General features: G+C 37.7%; 4 protein-coding genes and 1 pseudogene across 4 annotated transcripts; 3 read left to right on the top strand and 2 right to left on the bottom strand.

Annotated features, from left to right (window-relative positions):
• Positions 1 to 116: 116 nt before the first annotated feature.
• On the bottom strand, positions 117 to 1,605 carry LOC121790460 (GDSL esterase/lipase At2g40250-like). Its single transcript, XM_042188668.1, has 3 exons — positions 950 to 1,605; positions 542 to 824; positions 117 to 461 (listed from the first exon to the last, which is right to left on the bottom strand). Exons 1-3 carry the CDS (start codon positions 1,562 to 1,564, stop codon positions 262 to 264), a joined length of 1,098 nt encoding a protein of 365 aa, XP_042044602.1. The 5' UTR covers positions 1,565 to 1,605; the 3' UTR covers positions 117 to 261.
• A 7,367-nt stretch (positions 1,606 to 8,972) lies between these two features.
• Positions 8,973 to 10,573, top strand: LOC121790458 (GDSL esterase/lipase At2g40250-like). Its single transcript, XM_042188666.1, has 3 exons — positions 8,973 to 9,712; positions 9,793 to 10,102; positions 10,198 to 10,573. The coding sequence occupies exons 1-3, from the start codon at positions 9,110 to 9,112 to the stop codon at positions 10,398 to 10,400; spliced, it is 1,116 nt and encodes a 371-aa protein (XP_042044600.1). The 5' UTR covers positions 8,973 to 9,109; the 3' UTR covers positions 10,401 to 10,573.
• Positions 10,574 to 12,021: 1,448 nt separating this feature from the next.
• Positions 12,022 to 18,135, top strand: LOC121790461 (annotated as a pseudogene).
• A 769-nt stretch (positions 18,136 to 18,904) lies between these two features.
• Positions 18,905 to 22,554, top strand: LOC121790464 (protein YIPF1 homolog). Its single transcript, XM_042188670.1, has 6 exons — positions 18,905 to 19,002; positions 19,561 to 19,603; positions 19,688 to 19,774; positions 21,028 to 21,193; positions 21,423 to 21,696; positions 22,170 to 22,554. The coding sequence occupies exons 1-6, from the start codon at positions 18,949 to 18,951 to the stop codon at positions 22,359 to 22,361; spliced, it is 816 nt and encodes a 271-aa protein (XP_042044604.1). The 5' UTR covers positions 18,905 to 18,948; the 3' UTR covers positions 22,362 to 22,554.
• Positions 22,555 to 23,266: 712 nt separating this feature from the next.
• Positions 23,267 to 26,246, bottom strand: LOC121790459 (mannose-1-phosphate guanylyltransferase 1-like). The gene is made up of 5 exons (XM_042188667.1): positions 26,085 to 26,246; positions 24,823 to 24,948; positions 24,630 to 24,692; positions 24,315 to 24,554; positions 23,267 to 24,238 (listed from the first exon to the last, which is right to left on the bottom strand). Exons 2-5 carry the CDS (start codon positions 24,931 to 24,933, stop codon positions 23,567 to 23,569), a joined length of 1,086 nt encoding a protein of 361 aa, XP_042044601.1. The 5' UTR covers positions 24,934 to 24,948; positions 26,085 to 26,246; the 3' UTR covers positions 23,267 to 23,566.
• Positions 26,247 to 26,944: the final 698 nt, after the last annotated feature.

The raw sequence follows: 26,944 nt of genomic DNA, 5'->3' as shown, positions 1-26,944 counted from the left end.
ATTAATTACAATTAAATCGTAACACAGACATAATTATGGAGTAATAATGAATTGTTATAGAAATTACCACTACTTTGTTGTTAATTTCATCATCGTAAATAAGTGAAACAAAAGACTGAAATATTATTAAAACTCTTTTTAATTGATCAATAAATAGAAATGCAACCTAAGGTTGCGTACAATGATCTAAAAATGAAATTCTTGCAATGCGTGGAATATACTAACTAAAACTAGAATCAATCTAACTAGCCTGAATTAATTCTAGACTCCAGGAAATAGACTACTAAGCGCACCGTCTTTGAAACTCTCTGCAACAATTTTGTAAGCAGCTTCTGTGGGATTGGATGAATCCCAAAATACATACTCTGAATGATCATGACACATGAGGGAGGCCACATTGCAAAGAGGCCCCACCTCGATTGCACCAGTTCCACAACATGAGGTTGTTGTAGTCTTGAACCCTAAATCACAAAATAAACATATAGATGATTAGGAAATATGTTAATGAAATTAGCATTAGTTAGTTAACCAGGTAGCTCACCATAGTCGTATGGCTTGTTGATCATGTTCATCATAGGGGTGTAGTAGTCCACATAGACAATTTTAAGATCATGCATTGCCTCCGCCATCTTCTTCACTCGGGTTGCGAGATTCGTGTTGTATTGTTGGGCGTCGGAGTTGTGGTCGTCTCTGCACTCGCGCCTTAGTGGGTCGCCACTTTCGTTCTTGAACGGCGGGATGTTGGTGAAGGCATCTATCGGCAAACACCCTAGCGGCGGAACGCCAATAACGGCTATCTTCCTGGCACCGGCTAGTCTCAATTTCTGCACCATCACATCAAAATCAAATCAGTGTCACTAATACAGTAACGCTCCATCTGTCTCATTCAAGATGACTGACAAAAGATTTAAATTAATACTATTAAAAAGGGAATGGATATGACACGTACTTTAACGAAATGTTCCATGTTTTTGAGTAACATTTGAATGTAGCTAGGGAGAGAGTACTTAGCCCTAGTGAGTGGCTGCATATAGTAATCATTAACAATGTCAGTTGAGCCTGCTGAAATCAAGAAGAGTGCTTTCTCGACTATATCCGCTGTCTTTTGAAGGCCGAATCTCTTTCTCATTTTGTCGAACACCAGTTCGAAATGCCACAACTGTCTGTCCAAGTTGTGGACGCCCAACGGCAGCGCGGTGAGGTGGCTGTAGCCCGAGCACGACGACGCGAAGCTGACGCCGGTGATCAGATCCTTGTAGTCGACGGCGTGGTCCGCGTAGGCCGGTAGGAGGTCCTTGAGGCCGTAAGCGGAGGCGAGGAAGTCTCCGGGGATCTTTCCGTTGCTGAACCTTCCGGTGTGGCTTTTGCCGGGGAAGTCGGACCCGTAGGGCTCGTGGTCGGCGCGGCAGAGGGTGGGGATCTGGTTGTTGTTGCCGGCGTCGAGCATGGAGTCGCCGAAGGCGTAGATGGCGCTTGGCCCATATGTGGCGGCGGAGGGAGTGGTGGTAATGGACAGGAGGAGGAGGAGGAAGGGTAGAGGGATGAGAGGGCTAATGCTCTTCATTTTTGATTGAATTCGAACTGCTTTGTTTTGATAGGAATGGATTAACTCGATTAACTCTGATGTAAAATGCTATGAGAGGCCACATATTTATACACAAACTCGAGAGACAGAATTTGTTGGAATTTGAAATTTTCAAGGAAGAATGCCGGTTCAAGGTTGAGTGATCTGTTAGTAGTAAGATAGGAGAGCTAATCATAGGTAGACAATTTCAGTATTTGAATCCTATATCTTAGGAGGTAATTAATTTATTTTTTGACTTCATTTTGTAGTGGTATGAAACAAAATTAAACATTAAGACATAAAAAAATAGCGACAAGTATTGTGTAGGAGTACTATTTACTTAGTAATCCAAAGTGTGCGTGGTGTGTCCTAAACAAATTATTGAATTCCTGTCCACTTCTTTTGTGAAAACTTAGCAATCCAAATTAATTATTGTTAGAATCAATCGCATTAACTCGAAGAAGATTGATTTGAGAAAACTGGGAAAAACTCTTATTGATCTGCAGATTATGACGAATACAATTTGAGCTATGAAAAACTAACTCAACAAACTAACATCTTATACTCCTTTCAAACATAACGGCTAGTTGAAGATCTACGGCTCAGATTAAAAGCTATTTAACTAATCTAATCCAACGGCTCCTGTACACCTTCACACTAACGAGCTCGATTGAGCTCCAGCTCAGTTGATCCAGCAATATTCACAAACTCCACCTTGATGGCTCAACTGTCAACTATCCTTGAATCCTTTCTGCATATTTATCGGCTTCATGCATAGATCCAACTTCGGTTTTGGTATGGGTTTGGTTAGCATATCTGCTGGATTCTCAGCAGTATCTACTTTAAACACTTTTATCTCCCCTTCTTCAATCTTCTCCCTTATGAAATGTAGCCGCACATCAATGTGCTTACTTCTTTCATGATAGACTTGGTGTTTAACTAAGCACAATGCACTGTTGTCACAACCAATGCTCACAATTTCCTGAGTTACACCAAAATCAGCCAGAATCCCCCTTAGCCAGCAAGCTTCCTTGACAGCAGATGTTAGGGACAAGAACTCTGCTTCAGTAGTTGATAAAGCCACTACTCCTTGTAGACTACTCTTCCAGCTTATCACTGACCCATAGAGTATAAATAGGTATCCTGATTGAGATCTTCTAGTATCCAAGTTTCCTGCATAATCAGAATCACTCCAGCCCACCAATGCATCACCTTCAAACCCCCTTTCTCCATCAAACAGAATCCCAAAGTCACTTGCTCCCTTTAAGTATCTTATCAACCATTTTAATGCAGCCCAATGCTCTTTTCCATAATTTGACATGTACCTGCTAGTCACAGATATTGCTTGTGCTAAGTCTGTCCGAGTACTTATCATTGCATACATTGCACTCCCAATGATGTTTGCATAGGGAACATTCTGCACCTCCCTCATTTCTTCCTCAGACTTTGGCATCTGTTCAACATTTAGCTTGAAATGTTGTCCCATTGGCACTGAAACTTCTTTCACATTGCTCATTTTGAACTTGCTGATCATTCTTGAAACATAATCTTCCTGAGTCAACCAGATCTGTCTATTCTTTTTTTTCCTCACTATGGACATGCCAAGTATCTTTCTTGCTGGCCCAAGGTCTTTCATCTCAAAAGCAGATTTAAGATCAGATTTCACTCTCTCAATCTCCTTCAGATCAGCCCCTGCCAACAACATATCATCTACATACAAAAGTAGATAGGCAACCACAGCTCCACCTTGATCCTTTATGTAGACACATTCATCATAGGCTGACCTCAGAAATCCACTCTTTATTATGTGATCATTGAACTACATATGCCACTATCGGCTGGCCTGCTTTAGCCCATAGATGCTTCTCTTTAACAGACACACCTTTCTTTCATCTCCAGATTTCACAAAGCCCTTTGGTTGAGCCATGTATATAGTCTCTTTTAGGTCACCATACAAGAAGGCTGTCTTGACATCTAGCTGCTCAAGCTCCCAATCCTTCCTTGCTACAATTGCCAACAAGATTCTTATGGATGTATGCTTCACCACATGAGAGAAAACCTCCTCATAGTCAACGCCATGCTCTTGTGTTAAGCCTCTAGCCACCAATCTTGCTTTAAATCTCACCTTATCTCCACCAGCAGCCTCTATCTTCTTCTTGAAGACCCACTTACAGCTAACCACCCTACTTCCATCAGGTTTTTCAACTAACACCCAAGTGTCATTTTTGAGCAGTGAGTCAATTTCCTCCACCATGGCCTTCATCCAGCTATCCCACTCTTTACTCTCCATAGATTCTTCATAATTGCTAGGTTCTGAGTACTCTATGTCCTCTGCCACAAGCAAGCAAAAGAATAAGAACTCAGCATCAGAATATTTGGTTGATGGCCTAACATTTCTCCTTACTCTATCTCTGGTCAATTTCCAACTGCCTTGAATGGCTCTGGGGTGGACTACTGTACTTGTTGTGGTGATGATGGAATATTTGCAACCTCAGTATCTTGGCTCCCTTGAGTTTCCTGATGCTCCACCATGACTTCAGGGATCATTACATGTTCAGTTTCAGAAACACCAGAATCTTTCTTCTTAAAAGGCAGATTCGGCTCTCAAAAGATAACATCTATATTAATGACAATCTTGCCATTTTCAGGTTCTACACACCATAACCTATACCCCTTTACTCCTGGTTGGTATCCTATCATGATGCATTTAAGAGCCCGAGCCTCCAATTTTCCTTGCTTGACATGTGCAAAAGCTCTACAACCAAAAGTCCTTAGGCTCTCATAGTTTCCATGTCTACCAAAGCACCTCACATCTGGAACATCTCCATCTATACTTGATGAGGTGCGCATATTCATCAGTTTCACTGCAGTGGAGGCAGCCTCAGCCCAGAATTTCTTCTCCAACCCTGCTGCAAGCAACATACATCTTACTCTCTCAAGGATGGTGCGGTTGGCTCTCTCTGCCACTCCATTTTGCTGTGGATTCATGGGCACGGTCTTGTGTCTCTTGATGCCCTTAGCTTTACAGAATGCATCAAAATCCCCAGACACATACTCTAAGACATTGTCGGTCCTCAAACAACCAAGCTTCAACCCCTTCTCAGCTTCCACTTCAATGCACCAATCTTTGAATTTGGCCAAGGCTTCTGACTTTTCTTTCAGTATGTAGATCCAAATTTTCCTAGAAAATTCATCAATAATGCTCATATAATATATGTCTCCTCCAATGGACTTCACTTGAGTTGGTCCCCATAAATCACTATGGGCATAATCTAAGGGTTTTGTTGAGGTGTGCACTGCCTTTGGATAGGGCAGCTTCTTGGCCTTGCCCAACACACACTCTTCACATTCTGTAGAAACACTACCAGAATCCCTACACTCAGAATCCCTACACTTCACAAAACCTCTCTTGACTAACTCCTTTACTGTCCCCATGGCAGGATGGCCAAGTCTTTGATGCCAAATATCCAGGCTATCATTCACTGCAACATGAGCTTCATTCTGATCCTTCACTATGACAGCAGCACTCATGTAATACAGACAGGGACGGACCTAGCGTGAGCCAAGCCACCGCTCCAGCGGGGGCTTGGCCGGCGCCAGTCCCAGAACCCCACCATGCCGGACTTGGCAGTGTCTGCCCATGTTTTTACTTTTTACTTCTTTCAGTTTTTACATAGTGAGAGGAGAGGAAGGGAAGGAGCTAGAAAGATTAATCACTCTCATTTACTTTACAGTTGGCAGCAGTGGGGCCCATTTTTATCATGGAGTAATTAATTTGGGGAATCCGTTTTCGATTAAAAAGGATTTGGGAAATAGAAGCACATTATAATTCTATTCGTGAGTTTTTAGAGATTTAGGAATATACTCTTTATTTGAGGAATAATGTCGTGAGCTATTTATCCTATATTTAGTTTATCTCCCATTAAAAATAAAACGTTTTCCTTTTTTGGTTGTCCCATTAAAAATATAAAACGTTTCTTAAAATGGAAACAACTTTATCTCTACTTTTTCATCTCTCTTAATTAGTTTACTCTCTCTTCATTAACTCACAAACAATACTCCATCCGTCCCTCTGTAGTAAAGGCGTTTCTTTTCAGCACGAGATTTAAGAAAGTTGTGTTAAGTGAGGTAATTAAAATGAATAACAAAGTAGAAAAGGAAAAGGGTAGAGAGATGGAGAGATAATAAAATAAGAGATAATAAAGTAATAGAGAAGAAAAATTGTTGTTTTTAGCCAAAAAAGGAAATGACTCAGCTACAGTGGGATAACCCAAAAAGGCATACGACTCAGCTACGGAGGGAGTACTACATAAAATCTCGAGCCGATTCCCAAATGTTTCATTTCAAGTAGGATGGAGGAAGTATTTATGTTTTAATATAAATTTTTTTACTAATAGTTATTTAAATCATAAAATTTGGTCTAATTTTAGTTAATCTTTCAAAATATTAAATCACAAAATTTAGGTTGTTCTTAATTGTCGCATCACGTAAATAAAATCGTAAAATGAAGACATTTTATTGAGAAAAATTAAAACTTTGTGATTTAATATTCAGATTAATGGTATAAGACTTACCAAATACCATTATTAAACTTTATAATTTGAATGACTATTATCACATATAAAAATATTTTTTCATTTGAAATTTATTATTTGTTTGTTTTTTATTATTTTATAAATTTATAAATATAAGTAGGAAAGGTAAGATTTTTGAAATAATATATTAAATGTATATGTATATATATAAATATATATATATATATATATATATATTATTTTTAAAATTTCAGCACCGGCTTATTTGGATTTCTAGTTCCGTCTCTGAATACAGACTGCCCTTTCTCTTGGGTTCTATGAACACCTTGCCATCCTTACTCATTGTCATTCCTCCATTCTCAGACACCACTCTACATCCTCTACTTTCAAGAGACCCCAGAGACACTAAATTTCTTTTAACCTCCGGAATAAATCTGACAGAACTCAAGACAATGATTCGGCCATTCTCAGCCTCCAACCTTACTGTCCCTATGCCTTTCACTTCATAAATTTGATTATTCCCAAGGATCACAGAGCCAGCTATCTGCTTCAAATCATCAAACCAGTGGAGATTGGGGGTCATATGAAAGTCGCACCCGGAGTCCATGATCCAAGAACCATTCTCCATATGCTCCATAACATTAAGAGCCACTGGAGCTTCATCATCAACCACTGCCTGAGTGGTATTCACAGCCTTTCCTCCCAACTCCGCCTGCTTCTTTTTCCAACCGTAGCAATCTTTCTTTAAATGACCGAGTTTCTTGCACCAATGGCAAGAACGAGTCTCTTTCTGATCAGTTGGTGGTGCTGGCTTATAAGACTCATTAAACTTCTTGAATGGCTTATTCCCCTTAAACTTTTTGACATTTAAGCTCTCCGAGATAGAATCAACATATCTTCCATCTCCTTTCTGTAATTCCTTAGACCTCAAAGCCGATTGCACTTCAAGAAGCGTGATGGTCTTCTCTCGGCCATAAAGAATTGCATCCCGTAGCTGATCATAACTCTGAGGAAGTGCATTCAATATTAATATCGCCTTATCTTCATCACCAATAGAAACATCAATATTTTCAAGATCGTCTACATTCTTATTGAAATCCTCTAGCTGCTCTAAAATTGATCTTCCATCCACAAATTTATATGAATATAAACGCTGCTTCATAAGCAATCTATTTGCTAGAGACTTTGTAAGGTATAGATCTTCAAGTTTTGCCATAATACCTGCCGATGTAGTTTCTCTGGATATCTCTCTCAAAACCTTATCTCCGAGGTATAGAACAATCGTGCTGAACGCCTTTGCTTCAATCTCATCATCTTTCGCAGCAGATTTCGCATCCGAGGCCTCTCCCTCCTTTTCTTCCTTCGCCTCTGTCGTCAAGGCCGAAGACAATCCTTGCTGCGTAAGCAGAGCACGAATTTTCATCCTCCACAAGGCAAAATCATTCTTGCCCGTGAACTTTTCAGCTTCAAATCTTGATGCCATCTTTGTGTCGCGGATCTGATTCCAACAAGAACAATATCGAATGAATTTTCACTCAATCGGCAACTTCAATTCCCACAGACGGCGCCAATTGTTAGAATCAATCGCATTAACTCAAAGAAGATGGATTTGAGAAAACTGGAAAAAACTCTTATTGATCTGCAGATTATGACGAATACAATTTGAGCTATGAAAAACTAACTCAACAAACTAACATCTTATACTCCTTTCAAACATAACGGCTAGTCGAAGATCTATGGCTCAAATTAAAAGCTATTTAACTAATCTAATCCAACGGCTCCTGTACACCTTCACACTAACGAGATCGATTGAGCTCCAGCTCAGTTGATCCAGCAATATTCACAATTATGATGTACATCTAGATCTCGTTTACATTCACAAATTTTCTTTTTTTATAGTTCGATTAATTACACAAAGCAAAACTAGGGAGTACTAAAATACAAGTAAAACAATCAAGAAAACTAGAGCATGAAATTGTATCATAGTTTAAAATTAAACTTACGAGAGCTGAAAATTACTTTCGTTCTATATATTACACTTACCATGCTTCTAGAAAACAGATTGTAACCTTGTTGAACACCAAGTTTAAATTCATACTCTTGGAATTACATATAGTACATAGTAAACTCTAATCCAACTTTGATACTCCCTCCGTTCCGTAATAATTGTCACTCTTTTCCATTTCGGTTCGTCTCACAATAATTGTTACACTTCATTTTTACCATAAATGGTAAGTAGGTCTCACATTCCACTAACTCACTGCACTCACATTTTATTATAAAACCAATATAAAAAAGTGGGTTTCATATTCCACTAACTTTTCCAACGAACTTTTCTTTATATTTTTTAAAACCCGTACCTATAATAAGAGTGACAATTATTGTGGGACGGAGTGAGAGAGTAATAAAATGGTTTTCATTACAACAATAAAATGATGAAAAAGAGATATCTTAGTTGGCACGCATGCGCGACTTTCCTCTGCAAGCCCACAGTCTGAACTCTGCATGTGACATTCTTTATCGCATTTGAAATCAATAAATCGATTAATTAACTTGTTCGATTCGGGTTTAGTATCACTGGCCGGTGTGATTAAAAATCGAACCGACCGTCTACCTAGCCATAATAATAAATAGTATGATATAAACACTTTCTTAGTCATTTATAATACGAAATTAAGTATATACTAATCTTGGAGCCTATGGACCCACTTTTTCTACATATAATGCGTATAGAGTGCATAATTTAACAAGTGGGCTCTCTACTATACAACTCAAGGATATTAAGGGAATCAAAAACTAAATCAAATAGATCTCCTAACATATAGGATTGACTGATACTTTAACTATTATTAGCTCTCCCCATCAATGGAACAGATCTAGGTTACACTCAAATCATTGAATTAGCCCTCCTTTCCTTGACACATTCAAATGCTACCAAAACTCCCTCTTCTTCCTTGTGTATAAATGTGTCATCTCATATTTTGTTTCACTCTCATAGTGTGGCATAAAAATGGAGAAGAATAGCCATCTCCCTCTTCTGTTCCTCCTCCTCTCCGCCACAATCATTCCGTCCGCCGCCACCCGGCCAACCGCCATATACGCCTTCGGCGACTCCATTCTCGACTCCGGCAACAACAACAAGCTCCTCACCGTCTGCCGCGCCAATCACAAACCCTACGGAATCGACTTCCCCGGCCAGAGCCACACCGGAAGGTTCAGCAACGGAAAGCTCCCCGGAGACATGCTCGTCTCCGCTTTCCGCATCAAGGAGATCTTGCCTGCCTACGCCGACTCAACCCTCGACGCCGACGACCTCGACACCGGCGTCAGCTTCGCGTCCGCGTGCTCCGGCCTCCACGACCTGACCGCGGCCGAGGTCGGCGTCCTCAACTTGGACAAACAGTTCCAAAATTTTGAACAGGCGTTTGTCAAAATGGAGGAGAGATTTGGGCTTCCAAAGGCGACGGCGACGGTGCAGGGGGCGTTGTTTATGATCTCAGCAGGATCAAGTGACATGATTGATAATTACTATTTGTTGCCAACCACTAGGGCTAAATACCCCCTACCTGCCTACCATGACATGTTGCTCAAAAACCTAGTCACTTTTGTTAAAGCACGTGTTACAATATTATATTCTTCGTCAGTCATTCATTACCTTTTCATAAATTAATAATTAAATTCGGGTTTATGCAGAAATTGTACAATGCTGGTGCCAAAAATATAGCTATCATTGGTCTTCCGCCGCTAGGGTGTCTCCCGATGGACACCACCGTCTTTTCGCCGCCCTCGTCCTCTTCAGCGTCGTCGCAGAAAAGTGGAAATTTGACCGGTGACCTTTTCAGGCGTGAGTGCAAAATGAAGCACAACAAGGACGCGATGGAATACAACGCGAAGCTCGAGGTTCGAGTGAAGAGGATGATGGTGGAAATGCCTACACTCAAGGTTATTTATATGGATCTCTTCACTCCTATGATGGATATGATTGACAGGCCTAATAAATTTGGTGAGCTACTACCACTTTTCATAACATATGTAGTACTAGTATATTTCACCTAATGATATATGTATAATATGTTTATAATTAATTTTGTGAACTAGGGTTCAAGACTACACTAAAGGGCTGTTGTGGAAGTGGTTCGGTGGAGTTGGGGCCACTTTGCAATGTAGCCTCAATTGCATGTCATGTTCATTCGGAGTATGTATTTTGGGATTCAATTAATCCATCAGAAGCTGCTTACAAAGCTCTTACAAACAATTTCAAGGCCAGATCACTTCGTCGTCTATACCCTAGTTCTGTTTGAGAATTATATAATGATGGCTAGCTACTAGATAAGAATCATTCTAAGATTACTCTATTTAAATAATTTATGTTCTAGCTAGCATAATTGTTAGGTAGTTTATTTATTTTATACTACTGTTTATCTTCGGGAATGATTCCATTTTCCCATTATCATAATTGGTATAACATTCCTCATATATTTGTCTTCGAGATTTGTCACATATTTTCCAATTTTAAGGTTTAGTGGAATTTTCATATATTGCATTACTATTTATTTGTAACACACAGTTGGGTTATATAAGGTGGAAACAAATTCAGCCACACTAATTAAGTTGAACGAAAAAAAAATCTTGTATGCTATACAATATACATTTTCCTGAAGTAGGATCTGCTCCATGTCCGTGTATATCCATCGGCGATCACTCCCTACTCTTACATCCGACGTTACATTATGTAAAAGTCTAGTGGGCTAGGCCTAGGGCTAGCCCAACCTTAAAAATTGCACAATAAACAACCATTCGAGCTTCGTTGAGTTATACATTTCCGTGGCTCAATGCATTTTTTAGCCGGCCATGATTTCGAGAAAAAAACACGGCCGGCTCAATCTCGATCAATGCATCTATGTAAATCAATAGGCCCGAAAAAAATCTCGGCCTAATTAGTTAGTTAGTTACATACACAAATTAATTCATACTCCATTGTTTTAACGTTTTCCAAAATGTTTAAAGTAGAAAATTAAAGCCCACTTATTAAAAGGCGCATATGAATTAGCTATAGCCCATCTTAGCAAAAATTCCAAATCTGCAATTCTCTCTCCTATTTCTTCACCACTCATCGCAAATTCCGGCGACAGCTCGCCGTCCGTACACCACCGCCGCCATTCAGCAACTGTGGACTCAGTGTTGGCGGCTGGATTCAAGCTCGGGCCAACTCAGAAAGACAATGCTAAAGTCGCGAGTTGGAGGCACGATTTTAGCTCAAGTATTGAGCGCAGTTGAGAGCCGTCAGATTTGATTAGTGTAGATGATTAAGTCCTGACCGTCCGATACAACTAGCCGTTGTATTAGTTGTAACAAACCTTGATTTTTTTTACTTCCGTCTCTTTTAGCTGTGTTTCCCCAATTTGTAGTTACACTCAATTGAGTCTTGTAGATCGATCAAATTCAATAAAGGGTTTTCATTGTTTCCCAGAAATTATAGTGTTCATCTTGTTCTTGTTTGCTTGATTGATTTCTTCATCCTCGCCAACAGCAACGACGAGACCAAACCCTCAGCTCGACGACAGCCGTGAGCGACGGCGTGGAAGAGAGCGGTGGGATAGCTTATATACGAAGAGAGGGAAAAAACGGTATGATTAAAAGCGTGGGAATAATATATGACGCTTTCCGTGGGTGCAATTATATAACAAACAACCCAATCATTCCTCATCCTTTTAGCTCGTCAGCTTCACACTAACACTCTCTCTCTATATCCACACACAAACACACAAAAAAAATACAGATATGAATATTTTACACCAAACATCCCTGCTTTGGTGAATCGTACTATCGTCGGATTATCAAGCAGGGAAGCATTCCTTCGAATAGAAGAGATGTCGAAAGGTGAGCGAGCACGCCTAAATTCTTTCAAATACTTCTGTTGATTTAATTTTCCAATAATACCACAATGAACTAATATGTATCTGAGATATTGTTGGTAAACTGCGTGGTTGTGTGATCGATGCTGTATAATGCTCGTTTGGATAGAAGAAATGTCGAAAAGTGAGCACGCCTAAATTCGTTCAAATACTGCTGTTTATTTAATTTTTCAATAGTACTACAATGAACTATTATACATATATGTCTGATATATTGTTGTATGGTTGTGTAATCGATACTGTATAATGGTCTTTTGAAGCTGGTCACATATCTGTGCTTAGGCATTTCTGCTGATTTAGTTGATTTTTTGGGTGATTTTATCCTTTCTTATGTAAATAAAGATGGAAATGGATCAGTAGACACTATGCCGTCTCCATACGATGAGGCAATGGAGGCTCTGTCTTCACTGATAATGAAGCGCAGCTGTGCAGATAACAATAACAATGGGGATCGGTTTGACATATTGTTTGATTACATTAAGGTATATCCGTTCATTTAAATGTCTTTTGGATATGACTCCTTTTTTTTTATTAATTCAAATCTTGTAACTGTTTTTCCGTCTTCTTTGTTTTCGAAATGTAGATGCTTGAACTAGAGAAGCCAATAAAACAGATGAAGGTTATTCATGTGGCGGGCACCAAAGGAAAGGTGAGGGGGTGGATTTATTAGTATTTTGTGTTTTGATGGATTTCGAATGGCTCTGCCTCATCAACTTTTTAGCAAATACATATGAGTCCACTTCTTAGTGCTGGTTTTCTCATGGTATAGCACTGATAAAGCTTCTGTTTGGTGCTCTGTAACATGAAGGGGACAACCTGCACTTTTGCAGAATCTATTATGTGTAACTGTGGCTTCCAAACTGGGCTTTTCACATCTCCTCACCTTATTGATGTTCGAGAAAGATTTAGGCTAAATGGGTATGATCTTAAAAACAGCATGTGTGGAGAATGTCTACTACTATCACAAAGCTTATGGAGTAGTATTTACACACAGTCACACACGGACAGACGTAAATACAGACGTGCATATGTTGAGAGGGAAATGCAATCAGATTGACTTTCTTATTTTTATCCCCCACCCCTCCCGGATATTTTAGTTCAGATATTTGTGAAGAGAAGTTTCTGGAATACTTTTGGTGGTGTTGGGACCGACTAAAGGCAAGTATACAATACTGTTCCAGCATTTTCATTATATAGAGTATTTGTTGGTCTTCCTAACTCTTATACTGGAGATACCTTTAAAATCATGGGTCCACATTATCTTGGCATTTTATGTTGTACAGAAATGAGGCTGCTGGTTTTAGTTTTCTCTGGGACCTGCTCAATGATTTTATTGATTTAATTTAGGAAAGAACCTCCAATGAGGTACCCATGCCAACATATTTCCGTTTCCTCGCCTTGCTCGCCTTTAAGATATTTGCAGCTGAGCAGGTAAATTTTAACTGTATTGTGTCATAGATTGTACTGTTTGGGAAAATTTTATCTCATTTTGATGTTATTTGATCCAGGTCGATGTTGTCATTTTGGAAGTTGGTTTAGGTGGAAAATTTGACGCTACAAATGTGGTATGAATCAGACACTCATCTGCACACTGACCTCACCTATATCATTATGTTTAAGTTGAACTATATGCTTTTCCGAATTGCAATATCTTCTGAAATATCAGTGTTTCATCGATCTCTAACATTATGATGATGTAATTCATTCAGGTTGAAAATCCAGCCTTCTGTGGCATAGGATCCTTAGGGTATGACCACATGGAAATTCTTGGTTAGTGCCTTCTCTCCATGATAATTTGACTGTTTTAGGAAGCCTCCTCCCCCTTTGATTTATTATGTACTGAATGATTCCAATACAGACAATGGTTAAGGAATCTAACTTTCTTAGGTTATTAAAATCCCAATGTTACTCTTTCAAGGTGGTGTTATTCTTTGTGAAAAAAAAAGCATTGCTGTGTGTTTTATATATTGATTGGTTCCTTGAGCAGGAAATACACTAGGGCAAATTGCTGGGGAAAAGGCTGGTATCTTCAAGGTTGGATGACACTGATTTCTGATGCGATGTTCGCTATTTGAGATATAGAGAATGCCAGTAATCTCTTCCCCCTGTAAGACCTTAATGTTTGTTTTCTGTAATTAGAATGGTATTCCAGCCTTTACCGTGCCACAACCTGAAGAAGCAATGACTGTTCTTGTGCAGAAGGCCGCAGAGCTCAGTGTGAGTTAATATCTCTATATAAATTGATTATCTGCTCTGTTCATACTTTTACATCATAATCGTGAAGATATATCACTGAGCAGCTTGAGGACTATTTGTGATCTTTTTTGGTGAGGGTAGGTAAACCGTAAAGTACTGCTTTTACTAGGGTAAACACGTAAAATGGTACTTTTAAGGTGCAGAATTTTATTGAATGAGAATGCAGACCTTGCTTAGTAATTTGATTACTGAATTACAATAGATTATGTTTCACCACCCTCCTTTTATATTTGAGCCTGCTCAAATCAGAGTGTTTGAGGTGCAAGTATTTGGCCTGGTGAAACTGTCTTGTGATTTTACTTAGTTGATGGGGTTATTTGCTGAATACATTTTGTACATTATGAGTCTTTGCAATCTCTGATAAATACATTCCGAGGATGTTGGTGATAAATGAACTGTCCTTTAAAGGTGATATTTTGCAGTGCTTATTCTATTTAGACCAAAGTTGTTAAATAGCGGCTATGGCGGTGATATTACACCATATCATATCGGTTAGTAATGAAAACGCCATCGCCACACCGATTTATGGCATTTTTCTGTATCGGCCGCCATGCCCGCCACGGTCGTGGCTCCATGGCGCCATTATATCCCGCCATGGCGGTGTTTTGCTATAATTTTTACTTTTTAATGGATTTTTTACTTTTTAATTGAATTTTGGTATAAGCCCAAAATTGACCGGCCCACCCAACCATTCTAACCCATTTTATTTTATAATTAAAATGAAAATAGATTAAACTTAAAATAGAAATTGAAACCCTAATTATAGTGATGAAGCAATGAATGCCTATGATAGTGATGAGTAGAGGTGCCCAAGGTTCCGGAGCCGGCGGTTACGGCTCGGAACCGTCGGTTCTGGTTTCGTGATTACGGCTCCAAAACCGCCAGTTTCGGTTTCGAACCAGCGGTTCTTTACGGTTTCGACTCGGTTTTGCGGTTTTCAGATGATTTTTCACGGTTCTGGTTTGGAACCACCCGGAACTGGCGGTTCTAGTACGGTTTCGGTTCAGAAATTTTTGAACCTAAACCGAACCACGGTTCTAAAATCGATGGTTTCGGTTCCGGTTCGGAACCATAATCGACGGTTACGGTTAACCGCCGGAACCGTAAACCTTGGGCACCTCTAGTGATGAGGATGAACTAGAAGACTATGTTGAGCTTGATGACTATTGTGTATTGCTTAGGATGGCTTTATGTTTTGTTGTACTAAAGACTTTAATTATTAGACTTATATATAATACTAGCTTTTTATTTTTTTGCTTTTTTAATTGTTTAAAGAGTTTTTTGAATTTTGATGTTATATTCTTATTATTTCTAATTTTTTGAATTAAATATATAAATATATAAATATTATTTTATTTATTTAATTAATGACCGCCATATCCCGCCATACCGATGCACCATATCCCTATGGCAGTTTTCGGGCGGAACGCCATAAGCCGCCATACTGCTTTGACAACATTGATTTAGACCTGATTGCCAGCTCATGTTTCCACACTATTATAACACAAAGATTTACAATGAGTAAAGCTTACGGTATAATGCTTATAGGTAAATCTTCAAGTAGCTGATCCTTTAGATCCTAGCCTACTGAGTGATGTGCATCTTGGGCTTGAGGGTGAGCACCAATACTTAAATGCAGGACTTGCAGTTGCATTATGCTCTACTTGGCTTCAGAGGGAAGGTCATGTTGGAATCAATTACTTAAACCAGAATGTTAGCTCTATTTAACTGCAATTCACATTTATTACATCACTCGATATGCTCATCCATTGTTCTGACTTCTGCGCGGATGTAGACCTCTCTCCCAGAGGAATTCATTCGAGGACGTGCAACTGCCTCTTTGCAAGGACGTGCTCAAATTGTCCCTGACCATCTTATTGAGAGTGAGAGCCCTGGAGATCTTGTCTTCTATTTGGATGGTGCCCACAGCCCCGAAAGTATGGACGTATGTGCAAAATGGTTTTGTCTAGCAACCAAAGAAGATCATAACCCTTCATATAACCAATCTTACAATATCACTAAAGGATCACATGAATCAGGTATTGATCAACAGTTGTGTTGTGTATGACATATAACCTCATCATTGGCACAAAACTCATTGCATCTTTATAACCTCTTGCTTTGGTAGAACCATCTCTGTTGTAGTACCGGCTCATCTAAGAGATGATAGAAGTTGCATGACTGTTAATAAGCAAGCTCTTGAGTTTCATGGTTACGATTCATGGGGAATAATGTGCACCGAGAAAAAATAACTTTAATTGTTAAATTATATGATCTGGTGAGGTATTGTTTGTATCTAGTAAAGCTTTAAAATTAGAGCACTTCATGACTGCCATTAAGTTTATAGCTTTTAAACCTTAGTTTAAAAATTGGTTTGTGGTTAACTTTTCTCTTCTTTCTGAGTAGTACTTATCTTTCTTTCTATATTTTATGTGTTGATCAATTATTGACATAAGATGATTTTTAATTTGTTGGCAAATGCGCAGATTCTGTTGTTCAATTGTATGTCTGTGAGAGACCCTCAGTTGTTTCTTCCACGCTTGATAGATGCCTGCACTAGTCATGGTAAATACCAGGTTCATCAAGTATATTTGGTATAGAAGTAAATATATTCCAATATATTTATTTCATTTGTTTTTTTTCTGAATTTCAAGGAAATTGTAATTTTTTTTATAAATGAATAGGGAAAGAATTTAAAAAACAAAACTTTTTAAACAATTCCCTACATCAATGCTTTCAGGAGTCCACTTCAAGAAGGCCTTATTTTTCCAAACACGTCAGTGTATTATTACAAGGTGGGCGCGGCTTTACCTGCTGCTGATGCTCAAGTTGATTTATCGTGGCAGCTAACGCTTCAAAGATTATGGGAAAGTCTCATTGTTGGGGAAAAGGTAAGTTTCCCCTTGGGTGTATTTGCAATTTTATAGTGGTTGCTTACCTGACTTGAATTTTCTGCATATCGTATGGAATATGAATAAATTTTCACATTAAATAGGATGTTGTCTCTGTAGCTGGCCTTAACTCTCACTTATCTTGCAGGTAGAGATCCCAAAAACACAGAACGTGTGAAGCTGGCAATAACGATGCTGAGAAAGGTTGTCATAACTCTGAGAAAGCACAGTTTTACGTCTGAAGCTATCAAGGTAGACAGCGTCATAATCAATCTGAGAATTTATTACACAGCACAGTTTTACTACATAGAGTAGGGATCCACACTTACTGTTGCTTTTAACGTTAGCCTTCACGATTCATGCAACCTGCCACACTCCTTACATCCTACACCATAAAGGAATCACATTTATGATATCATTACCATCACTTCTGAGATGCTCTGGTATTTATGGGAAAGCAACCGGGTCGAGAAATAGGACCGGCATCAATTCATTAACTCACATGATAACATAGATCAATGAGCTGCCAAAGTAGTTATTAACAAAGAAACCATTGAAATATACTGTATGTGGTAGTCATTGGATATTTTCACAGATCCATCCTCATGTAGCCATTTTTATTGGCGTTTAAACAAGTTTTTGTCTCTGTATTTGCTTCACCAGGTCCTGGTCACTGGCTCGTTGCATTTAGTAGGCGACGCATTGCGATTAATCAAGAAGTAAAGTTGGGAGGATCACATATTTCTCTATAAATGATTTCATCATTCATTATATATTTGATTAATCAAGAAGTAAAGTTGGAAGGATCACAGTTTTCTCTATGTTTGATTTCATCATTGATTAGAAACTCAACGACAAGATGTCTCTTTTACTAACACTGGAAATATTGTATCATCATTACATATTTGTATTGCTAAGGATTTGTTTTTGTCTGTTTCCAATTACAATGGGATGGTTTTTCTGGTGTTTTTATTCATGTTAATCTCCTTGAGCAAGTGTAAATTATAATAGATGATTGGAGATGTTCATTTTTCCATGTTATAATAATTTTATGTTCATTCTTGGTGTTATAACAATTTACTTTAGTTTTTATTTTTGGTTTGATGCACTTATAACACTTCTTTTCGTTCTACCTTATCTTTCCCGAGTAATTGCAATATTAAATTTAAAGATAGTATCATAATAGATTCGAAATTCCGAATATCCAATCTGGGTATCCAATTTTGTACACCATATATCACTACCAATTTTTTTTCTTAAATTTAAACTATTGTATTTCAATTTAATTTAAAAAGAATTAGTTAGTGCTAACCAATCAAATAAAGATTTATAAACTATTTTATAATTAATTGAAACCTTAATTACTAAGTGTTTCCATAAATTTTTATATTTAGTATTAATAAATATTAATCATTTAAAAGATAATATTATTGAAACTTATAATAGGATACAATGAGACATAATGATAAAATATTTATATGAGATACATATAATTTGATTTTGTCTCGTAAAAATATAAAATAGCTAAATGAATATGATACCCTAATTGAATTATAACCACTCTTATAAAATATTTTTGTAAAATAACAACCTAAATTTAAAAAAATATAACTAAAATTTCTCACATTGGGCCAATATATTCGGGTCGGGGCAGCCCGGCCTAATAACGAATAACAAACTCGGGTTCAAAATTTGGCCCCAACTTTTCTTCATAATTCAACAATCAGCCCATTATAACATGAATATTATCACGAAGTTCTTTCTTTTCTGCTAAGCTGTTCGAATCAATGGACGAATCCTTCACCAACATCCCCAGCAGCCACTTTGTTGGATCCGTGCCGGTACGATAATCGAAATCACATAGCCATTTCTCTATATAGGCCGAAAATTGCATCTGCATGTTTTTGTAATTGTGCCTTTTGGAGTACTTTTTTAGGGCGGGGATTTTTGCTTGGATCAGTTTTGGGTTTTAGTTATCACATTGTGATATTTGCAATAGAGAATTGTTTTAGCATTAATTTGAGGTCTGGAAAGAAGACTAGCTAGGAATTTGAGCATTAAGTTAAGTGTGTTTCCTTTTCTATCACGTTTTTCATTTGTGAGGGTTTCCCTTGTCTATGTTTTATTTTTTCCAATATTTGGGGATTATGGAATGTTATCTTCTTTGTATATACTGTAATAGATCGTATTTACTCAATTGAGGTTTGAGTTACTCTTTTCCTGTTTATGATGGCTACATTTTGACCTAAGCTTTTGAGCATGGGCTTGGCTGTCAATATGTTATTCCATTAAGCTACATATTTTTGAAGAATAGATATATATTTCTCCTAGCCAAGATATAATCTAATTATGAATATGAATTTATTGATGTGTTTTATGATGTGTCTGGATATGACCAGGCTGTTATTAGTGAAGATAAGAAACCGGCTAACCCGCCAGAAGGTACAAGATCTTTTAGAAGTTTCATTTGTATTTACTAATTTCATTCAATAATAATGCATTCCTTTGACTCTGATTTTTATGTAGTTCCAGGAGCAAACTTGCAAATATTTCCCCCCAATACTAATAATGGTCAGGGCTACCAAACAATAGGTGGTCCCAGCGGTAATGCCGGTAAGTAATAGAATCCTTTATTTATGTGAATTGTTTATTTTGCAGGGATCATGGAGTACTTAACTACTGCATCCTATGTTGTATTGTTCAAAAAATAGTTATTTTCCCTATTAGAGTACTCCCTCCGTTTCATAGTAATGGATGCGTTTCTTTTCGGCACGGAGATTAAGAAAAATTGTGTTAGGTGAGTTTAGTAAAGGGAGAATAAAGTGGAAAATGAAAAAGGTAGAGAGATGAAGAGAGAAAAAAGTAAGAAAGAGTAAAAGTAGGTGTGGAAAAATGTGTTGACTTTTACTAAAAAGGGAAATGACTCTATTACTATGGAATGTACCAAAATGGTAAAATGACTCTATTACTATGGAACGGAGGGAGTACTAGTTATGCTTTGTCAACTAGCAAACCTTTGTTTTTCTGTTGCTTGTTTCTCGATTTTTGCTGCATGAGCAGAATCACCATTTTCAACTAACAAAATCCTAGAATAGTTCTGAAACAAAGGTATCTATCAGCCTATTACTGTTGAAGAATTAGATAGGACACTAGGATGCTAGTTGGAGCAGTATAGCCATTGACTCTACAGTCTACATGTAAGAAGCTCTACTCCATCGGAACCCATGATTTCTAGGTGGAAAGTTAGACTTCCATTCAAGAGAAATTGCCATCAATTGTTGCGTGTAGGAATGGGATGATGTTGGTAATAAATCATTCTGATCTTTAATTTCCATGGTTTATTCAACTTTTGCATGATCCTTTAGGTTGAGCATTTGAAACATTACTATTCTTTGGGAGGGTAATGGAGATAATCATTTACTGGAATTCATAGAGAAAATTTTAGTTTCAATTCTAGTCTAGTTTATGCAGCTTGCTAAAGTATTGTGATTTCGGGATTTTGTATAAAATGTGAAAACTTTCATATTGAGCTTTGGGCTGTGGCCATTAAACCGTGCCAATGCCCACCTTGCAATGTAATGAGATAATGCATATAAAGAAATGAGAATTTAGCAATTGGCATGACATGCTTATTAGTGCTGATGAGTCAATATCACAATCAAGTGTTGTCACTTGAAAGTAGCTCGAATAATCATGCTTTTACCATGACAAATACCATGCTCATTAGTAAATATACCCTTGTACATACAGTGTGAATTGCTTTCTGTCCCCCTATTTTTAAAAGACGTATCTCTTCAGTTTACAATATATGAAACTACTTAAACATTCTAGGATCTCAGTTTAGCTAAATATGTGTATGTTCTCAGATGATGGTGGTCCACAGCCAACAAACAACTGGAAGGGATTATTCAGCATCTATTCATACACACAATATTTTAATGTAGACACTGACGTTGTTTTAAACAGATTGATAAGTTCTTTGTATCCTACAACCGGAGACTTTGTCAACAAGATTGATGCAAACCCAGACCTGTAAGTTTGATGAAGAACACTCCGTGAAATTGTTGGATATCGTATCAACTACTTGCCATACCAACCTTTGCCTTTGTGGTTGCATTTTTTTATTAGGAAGGGGTTTTCTTGGAAAGAATTATTTTGAAAAATATATTTCTTCTCAAAATCTGAATTCATAAACAGAAATGTTGTGACTTGATTATTTTTGTGTCTCCCCATGACATTGCTCATTTCTTTCTATTTTCAGCTATGGGCTTGTCTGGATCTCTACTACATTGGTTTTTGTGATTGCCTCGCTTGGAAATTGTGCCACCTACTTAATGCATAGCAAAGGCAACCCAAATATCACATGGGCATTTGATGTCAACTATGTAAATGTCGCAGCAGGCTCCATTTATGGTTATGCACTCATAGTTCCGCTGGGATATTACTTTTTGCTTCAGTACTTGGGTGCAAGTGTCAGCCTCGTACGTTTTTGGTGCTTGTGGGGATATTCCCTTTTCATTTTTATCTTGATTTCTGTAAGTATCTTTTTCCCATTCACCTCCATTTTTTGGTGTTCAAGTTCTAACAATTGTTTATCTCCCTATAATACTGTTTGCAACCCTTCAGAACAGTTTTAAATTCTTAGTGTCTACTAATGCTAAACAAAAAAATTCAGTTAATGCTAATGCTTGTGAACTTGTAATTGCTCCAATAGTCTCGTTACATGAAGTATCTCTTTTCTCTTTTCCCATATTCTTTCTCTTTTCTTCACTTGGGGAATGCCTTTTGAGCCTCACTGCTTGATGAATCTGGATTTGATTGAACACTTGGATCGATTCCATCATGAAAATGACATTATATGCTTTTAAATACCTGTTAGATGACAGAAGTGTGTGCTGCTTGAGAGTCGAGACGTTCTATTGGCTGCATTTCGCTTCTCATCAACAGTCTTTCCCTTGTTTTTTTTCTGTGCGCAATATCTGATGCTTGTTTTTCATTGTCTGTCCAGTTTCTGTTGCTGATTCCCCTTGAATTTCTTCGGTGGATTATCATATTGGTTGCTGGTGCTGCATCAGCCAGCTTTGTCAGTTTGAACCTCAAGAATTATGTACAAACCACAGATACTATGATTGTGGTCGTCTCAGCATTCGTGCTGCAAATGGGTTTGTCAATCTTCATCAAGATGTGGTTTTTCCCCTGACTTGTACTTTATCGTGTTTTTTCTATGTTTGAGTACAGAACTGGACTTACGAGCCTTGTAAACGTTTTTTCCACAGTTTAGTATGTAGTCGTTGGTTGCTGGTGTATTCATATATTGTAAGCACTGGTGTCTGTATATTCTCAAATGCTACAAATTTGGTTGGAACTTTGTAAGGATTCTGGTTTCTGGTTAACTGTCTTGCATCTATTTGGACTCTCCATCAAAATTATTTCAAAGTTTTAATATAGTATCAATGATTTAGCTGACATGTAAATTGTCCAAAGATTGATTGTCTATCGAGAACAATCGATTTTTTATCCTTTTAGTTGTGCAACGCAATAATTTCATCTAATATCAAATTATTTTCATACAAAAACATGAATGCTACTCTATGTTATGTCAATTTTTCGTCCATTTTATATACAGCTGGAAAATATTATAAAGTGTTCACAAGATAAACGATTAATAATATATCTGCTAAAGGACAATTGAAAAAATTAGCCCAAGACGTATCTTCTTTGAAAAAAAAACCATGTTGCTTAAGGTGTTATTTTGCAGGATTATCTACGTTAGAAAGTTGAATGAAATAAATTGATTTGGACCTTTCCTATATAAAATTGATGAAAGAAATTAGGTATGTGAAATGATTAGCTGCCACAAAATCAAAACCCAACCCAAAAGAGGATCCTATATATTTAATTATTAATTCATATAACAAAATAAAAGTATAAATTTGATACTAATATTGAATAATGAGATGCAAAATAATGTATAGTACAAGATCATTCTCCAAAGGAAAAAATACAACAAGCACTAGCAAAAAAGTTGACAAACTGACTTTAAAGGATTCTATACAAAAAAATTGAGACCAAAATTCTGCAATCTAAATTTGAAGAGATTACACATCCAAAACAAGTATTCATCATCCTTATACAATACATCCACAAAAAAGTTACCAAGAAACAATGCTTGATTTAAACTTATTTCTATTTACAAGATCATATCACATAATTAACACACAAACAGAGATGTATGTCTGTTCAAGCCAAGAGAAAGGGAGAAACTAAGGCAGGGACTGACTTTTACAGTTGTTTAAATTAAAAATCAAAATCAAGAATTGAAGAAGCACTAGAACAAATCACAAACCATTACAAATTTCAGACATAGTATAGCTTAGTAAACAAGATTTGGTAATAGAACAGACCTCACATCACAATCTCTGGCTTCAGGATGCTGGACTTGATCTCCTTGTGAGGCAAGACCACGCCGCCGTTGCTGTAGACCTCATCCCCGACGTGGACATCTTCGCCTAGGATGGTCATGTTCTCCGCGCGAGCCCACTGGCCGACAGTGGAGTGCCAGCCGATGATACTGCCCGAAACACAAGCGTGTTTCTTGATCCGGACTCCCCGCATGACTGTGCAGCGAGACAGCCTCACGCCCGACTCGACAACGCAACCGGGACCAATTGCAACATCGGGGCCGATCAAGCATCCCTCCCCGATTTTGGCAGTTTCGTCCACCAAGACGTTGCCGATTATATTAGTGCCAGAGGCCAGCAGCGGAGACGACTGCTTCCTCAAGGAGTCTAAGTAAAGTCTCAGGCCAGAGATGTAATCCTTTGGCTGCCCGATGTCCATCCAGAATCCCGACAGCACCATCGCGTACAGCTTTTTCTCAGCTGCGATTTTTGGGAACACCTCTTTTTCGATGGAGGTTGGTCGTAACTCAATACAGTCCAGAACTGAGGGGTTGAGCAGATAGATGCCAGCATTGATCTTGTTACCCACGAATATCTTTGGCTTCTCGACAAACCTCTCAACCTGTCCGGTCGACTCTTCCATAATGACAACGCCATATTTTGAAGGCTCGTCCACCTATATTGACTATTTAAATTAATCTTTGTCACACACAGATCCGAGAAATAATGCGACTGGAGCATCGAGATACTACCTTGGTTACCATGATAGAAGCCTCTCCTCCGTGGGATTTGTGGAATTCGATCATGTCTTTTAGCGGGTATTCACTGATGACATCACTGTTAAGTACGAAAAATGGCTCGCCAGAGTCATCAATAAGTTTGTCCCTAGCTAAAGCAAGGGGACCTGCAGTACCGAGAGGCTCGGTCTCTTGTGAGCATGTAATCTTTATCCCGAGCTTTGCCTCGAAATCCTTCAAGAAGTTCATCATTACCTGAAAAGGTCCATTTTTAGCATTCAATATGAAAATTTTAGAATGGTAGAAACTGGGAGTCGATCAACAGGTTACCTCTGGCTGATAATTGATTGCCAAGACCACTTCAGTAACCCCAATAGCCTTGAGGGCTTCTATCTGATTCGTTGTTAAATATTATCGTCAGAGTACATATAGAAGAAAATAGATATATATCTTGGTCCCTGATGCAGTCAAGAATTAACATACGACCTGATTGCAAGCTAACATAATTAAGAATATAACATACCTGATGCAAAATCATGGGCTTGTTGCCAAAATCAACAAGTGGCTTTGGCACGCTGAGTGTCAACGGCCTCAATCTGGTTCCAAACCCTCCAACAAGAATAAGTGCCTTCATCTTAGTTACGATGTTCTAAAAATCCGGTAAAAGAAAAGTTACAAATCTTCTTAACCCTTTCTCTGTTTATGCAGCTCAAATGAAACTCTATATTGACATCGGTGAAATAAACACGAAGGCAATAAGTGCAAAAAAGAAAGAAACAAAACCAAAAGAGTTGGAAAGAGAAAGATCAAAACATTTAAAGATGTAGTTGGGAAGTCGGATATCAACATATGCGCCATGTGATCAACGCAGTAGCTAGGTACGCAAGAGAAAACGTCTAGAACTTTAGCTGAAGAAAGGAAACAAATTTTCCAGCTATACCAAAGTTGGATATCTTGATTTCGTGACAAAAACAAAGAATATCTAGAGGATAAACTAGATACAATATTCATTCTGCAACCATACCATAGTTGAGGGTGGGGTCCATCTACAATAGTTTAGTGAAAATCATTAAGATCTAACTCTGCATCCAAATGTTATATTCCAAAAATACACAGATGAACTCTCCCTCTCAGTTTCTTGTCGAATTTCGCTACACTAACTTATAGCTAAAGTGCAAAGAGCGAAGCCGTTTCAGTGAAAACTAACATTTCATGTGTGGCACGGCCTAAACATCCATGAAACTAACACGTGAACTTAATTCGACCAGAAATAGCGGAGAGATCGCGGTTGTAAACCTCTTTGCTACTTCCTTTTCGGGTTAGATTAATACCTCAAGATCTTACTCACTCTTGATCAACATGATAGTAATGCACAAAACACCGACTTACCACAACCTAATTCATGAATATGATAGACACATCCTAGAAAAAATTGATCAAGCAAATGCCAAACTATCCAATTATAACCTCATTCACAGCAAAACACCATTTAGTTACTCAAAGACTCCAAATTTATATCAGATCCAAAAAAACACAGCAAAAACGGATGCATTAAAACACACCCTTCCACAATTCAATCAGCAAGAATAAATATTTACATAATAAGCAACCCCATAATAGAAATCAGTATAAATCAGCTCCGTCAACAAACGGCTCGATTCAAACATTCACATTGTTAAATATTACTATAAAATTGACAGCACAAAAATCTTGAACAGGCTATGAATCGCATCGAAAGTGAATTCCAGCAGAAACCCAGATCACGTTGGGAAAAAAAGATCAAACCTTGAAGAAGCGATTGGAAGGATTTGGTGGAGAAAATTCCCCCTGGTGTTGAAGGAGAAACCACCACAACAGAAGCGTTGTTGGTCGAATTTAAGTGCAGTGTGGTATGTGTGTCGGTGTGGATTGACGATGTGGACCGGACAGCGAAGCTCTTCCTCTTGGAATATATAAATATATATCCATTGTGAATTTGTGATAATTGGTGGGTGCCATTGCCATAACAATTTTTTCTAACGCCACACCCAATAACTTCACTTATTTTGTTGGTTGTATGTCTCTCTTTATACTGTTTTACTTTTATATATATATATATATAAATTGTGAAAAGTACTTATTTTTGTTCGCGAAAAATAAATTTGGTAAGAAAAATATTAAAAAAAAGTGATTTAATTACTAGTATTAGTGAAAAGTTTGACCAATCTAAGACAAAACTTATGATACAAAACTTAACTTTAGTAAAGTATAAAAAAAATAAAACTTATGATAAGTTAGACCAATCTAAGACAAAACTTATGAAAACAAACTCATAATACACAACACAACGAATTTATTGCACAAACACATACTCCCTCCGTTTTACCATAGTTGAGGCGAAGCTTTTCGGCACGGAGTTTAAGAAAGGTATGTTGAGTGTGTTGAATAAATAGATAAAATAAGTAAGAGGGAGAAAAATGCGGAGAGAATATAGTAAAAAGTGAATAAAGTTGAGAGAAAAAAGTAAGAGAGAATAAAGTAAGAAAGAGAAAATAATTACTATATATGGAAATGACTCAACTATGAAGAAACTTCCCGAAATAGAAAAATGACTCAACTATGAAGAAACAGAGAGAGTACAATTTAAGAAAATTTTCAATTGAATA

The sequence above is a fragment of the Salvia splendens genome, unplaced genomic scaffold (genome assembly GCF_004379255.2).
Source record: "Salvia splendens isolate huo1 unplaced genomic scaffold, SspV2 ctg521, whole genome shotgun sequence".
Classification (NCBI taxonomy): Eukaryota; Viridiplantae; Streptophyta; class Magnoliopsida; order Lamiales; family Lamiaceae; genus Salvia; species Salvia splendens.
This window is presented reverse-complemented; position numbering and strand designations above follow the sequence as displayed.

Excerpts from the sequence above, each read along its gene's own strand:
- LOC121790460 (XM_042188668.1), bottom strand. The coding sequence starts at position 1,564 with ATGAAGAGCATTAGCCCTCTCATCCCTCTACCCTTCCTCCTCCTCCTC. Across the intron at positions 825-949 it reads ACATGGAACATTTCGTTAAA|AAATTGAGACTAGCCGGTGC; the intron begins GTACGTGTCATA and ends GTGATGGTGCAG. Across the intron at positions 462-541 it reads CAACAAGCCATACGACTATG|GGTTCAAGACTACAACAACC; the intron begins GTGAGCTACCTG and ends TTTGTGATTTAG.
- LOC121790464 (XM_042188670.1), top strand. The coding sequence starts at position 18,949 with ATGGACGAATCCTTCACCAACATCCCCAGCAGCCACTTTGTTGGATCC. Across the intron at positions 19,604-19,687 it reads ACCGGCTAACCCGCCAGAAG|TTCCAGGAGCAAACTTGCAA; the intron begins GTACAAGATCTT and ends ATTTTTATGTAG. Across the intron at positions 21,194-21,422 it reads ATTGATGCAAACCCAGACCT|CTATGGGCTTGTCTGGATCT; the intron begins GTAAGTTTGATG and ends TTCTATTTTCAG.
- LOC121790459 (XM_042188667.1), bottom strand. The coding sequence starts at position 24,933 with ATGAAGGCACTTATTCTTGTTGGAGGGTTTGGAACCAGATTGAGGCCG. Across the intron at positions 24,555-24,629 it reads CAATCAATTATCAGCCAGAG|GTAATGATGAACTTCTTGAA; the intron begins GTAACCTGTTGA and ends GGACCTTTTCAG. Across the intron at positions 24,239-24,314 it reads CTTCTATCATGGTAACCAAG|GTGGACGAGCCTTCAAAATA; the intron begins GTAGTATCTCGA and ends TAGTCAATATAG.
- LOC121790458 (XM_042188666.1), top strand. The coding sequence starts at position 9,110 with ATGGAGAAGAATAGCCATCTCCCTCTTCTGTTCCTCCTCCTCTCCGCC. Across the intron at positions 9,713-9,792 it reads ACCTAGTCACTTTTGTTAAA|AAATTGTACAATGCTGGTGC; the intron begins GCACGTGTTACA and ends GGGTTTATGCAG. Across the intron at positions 10,103-10,197 it reads TGACAGGCCTAATAAATTTG|GGTTCAAGACTACACTAAAG; the intron begins GTGAGCTACTAC and ends TTTGTGAACTAG.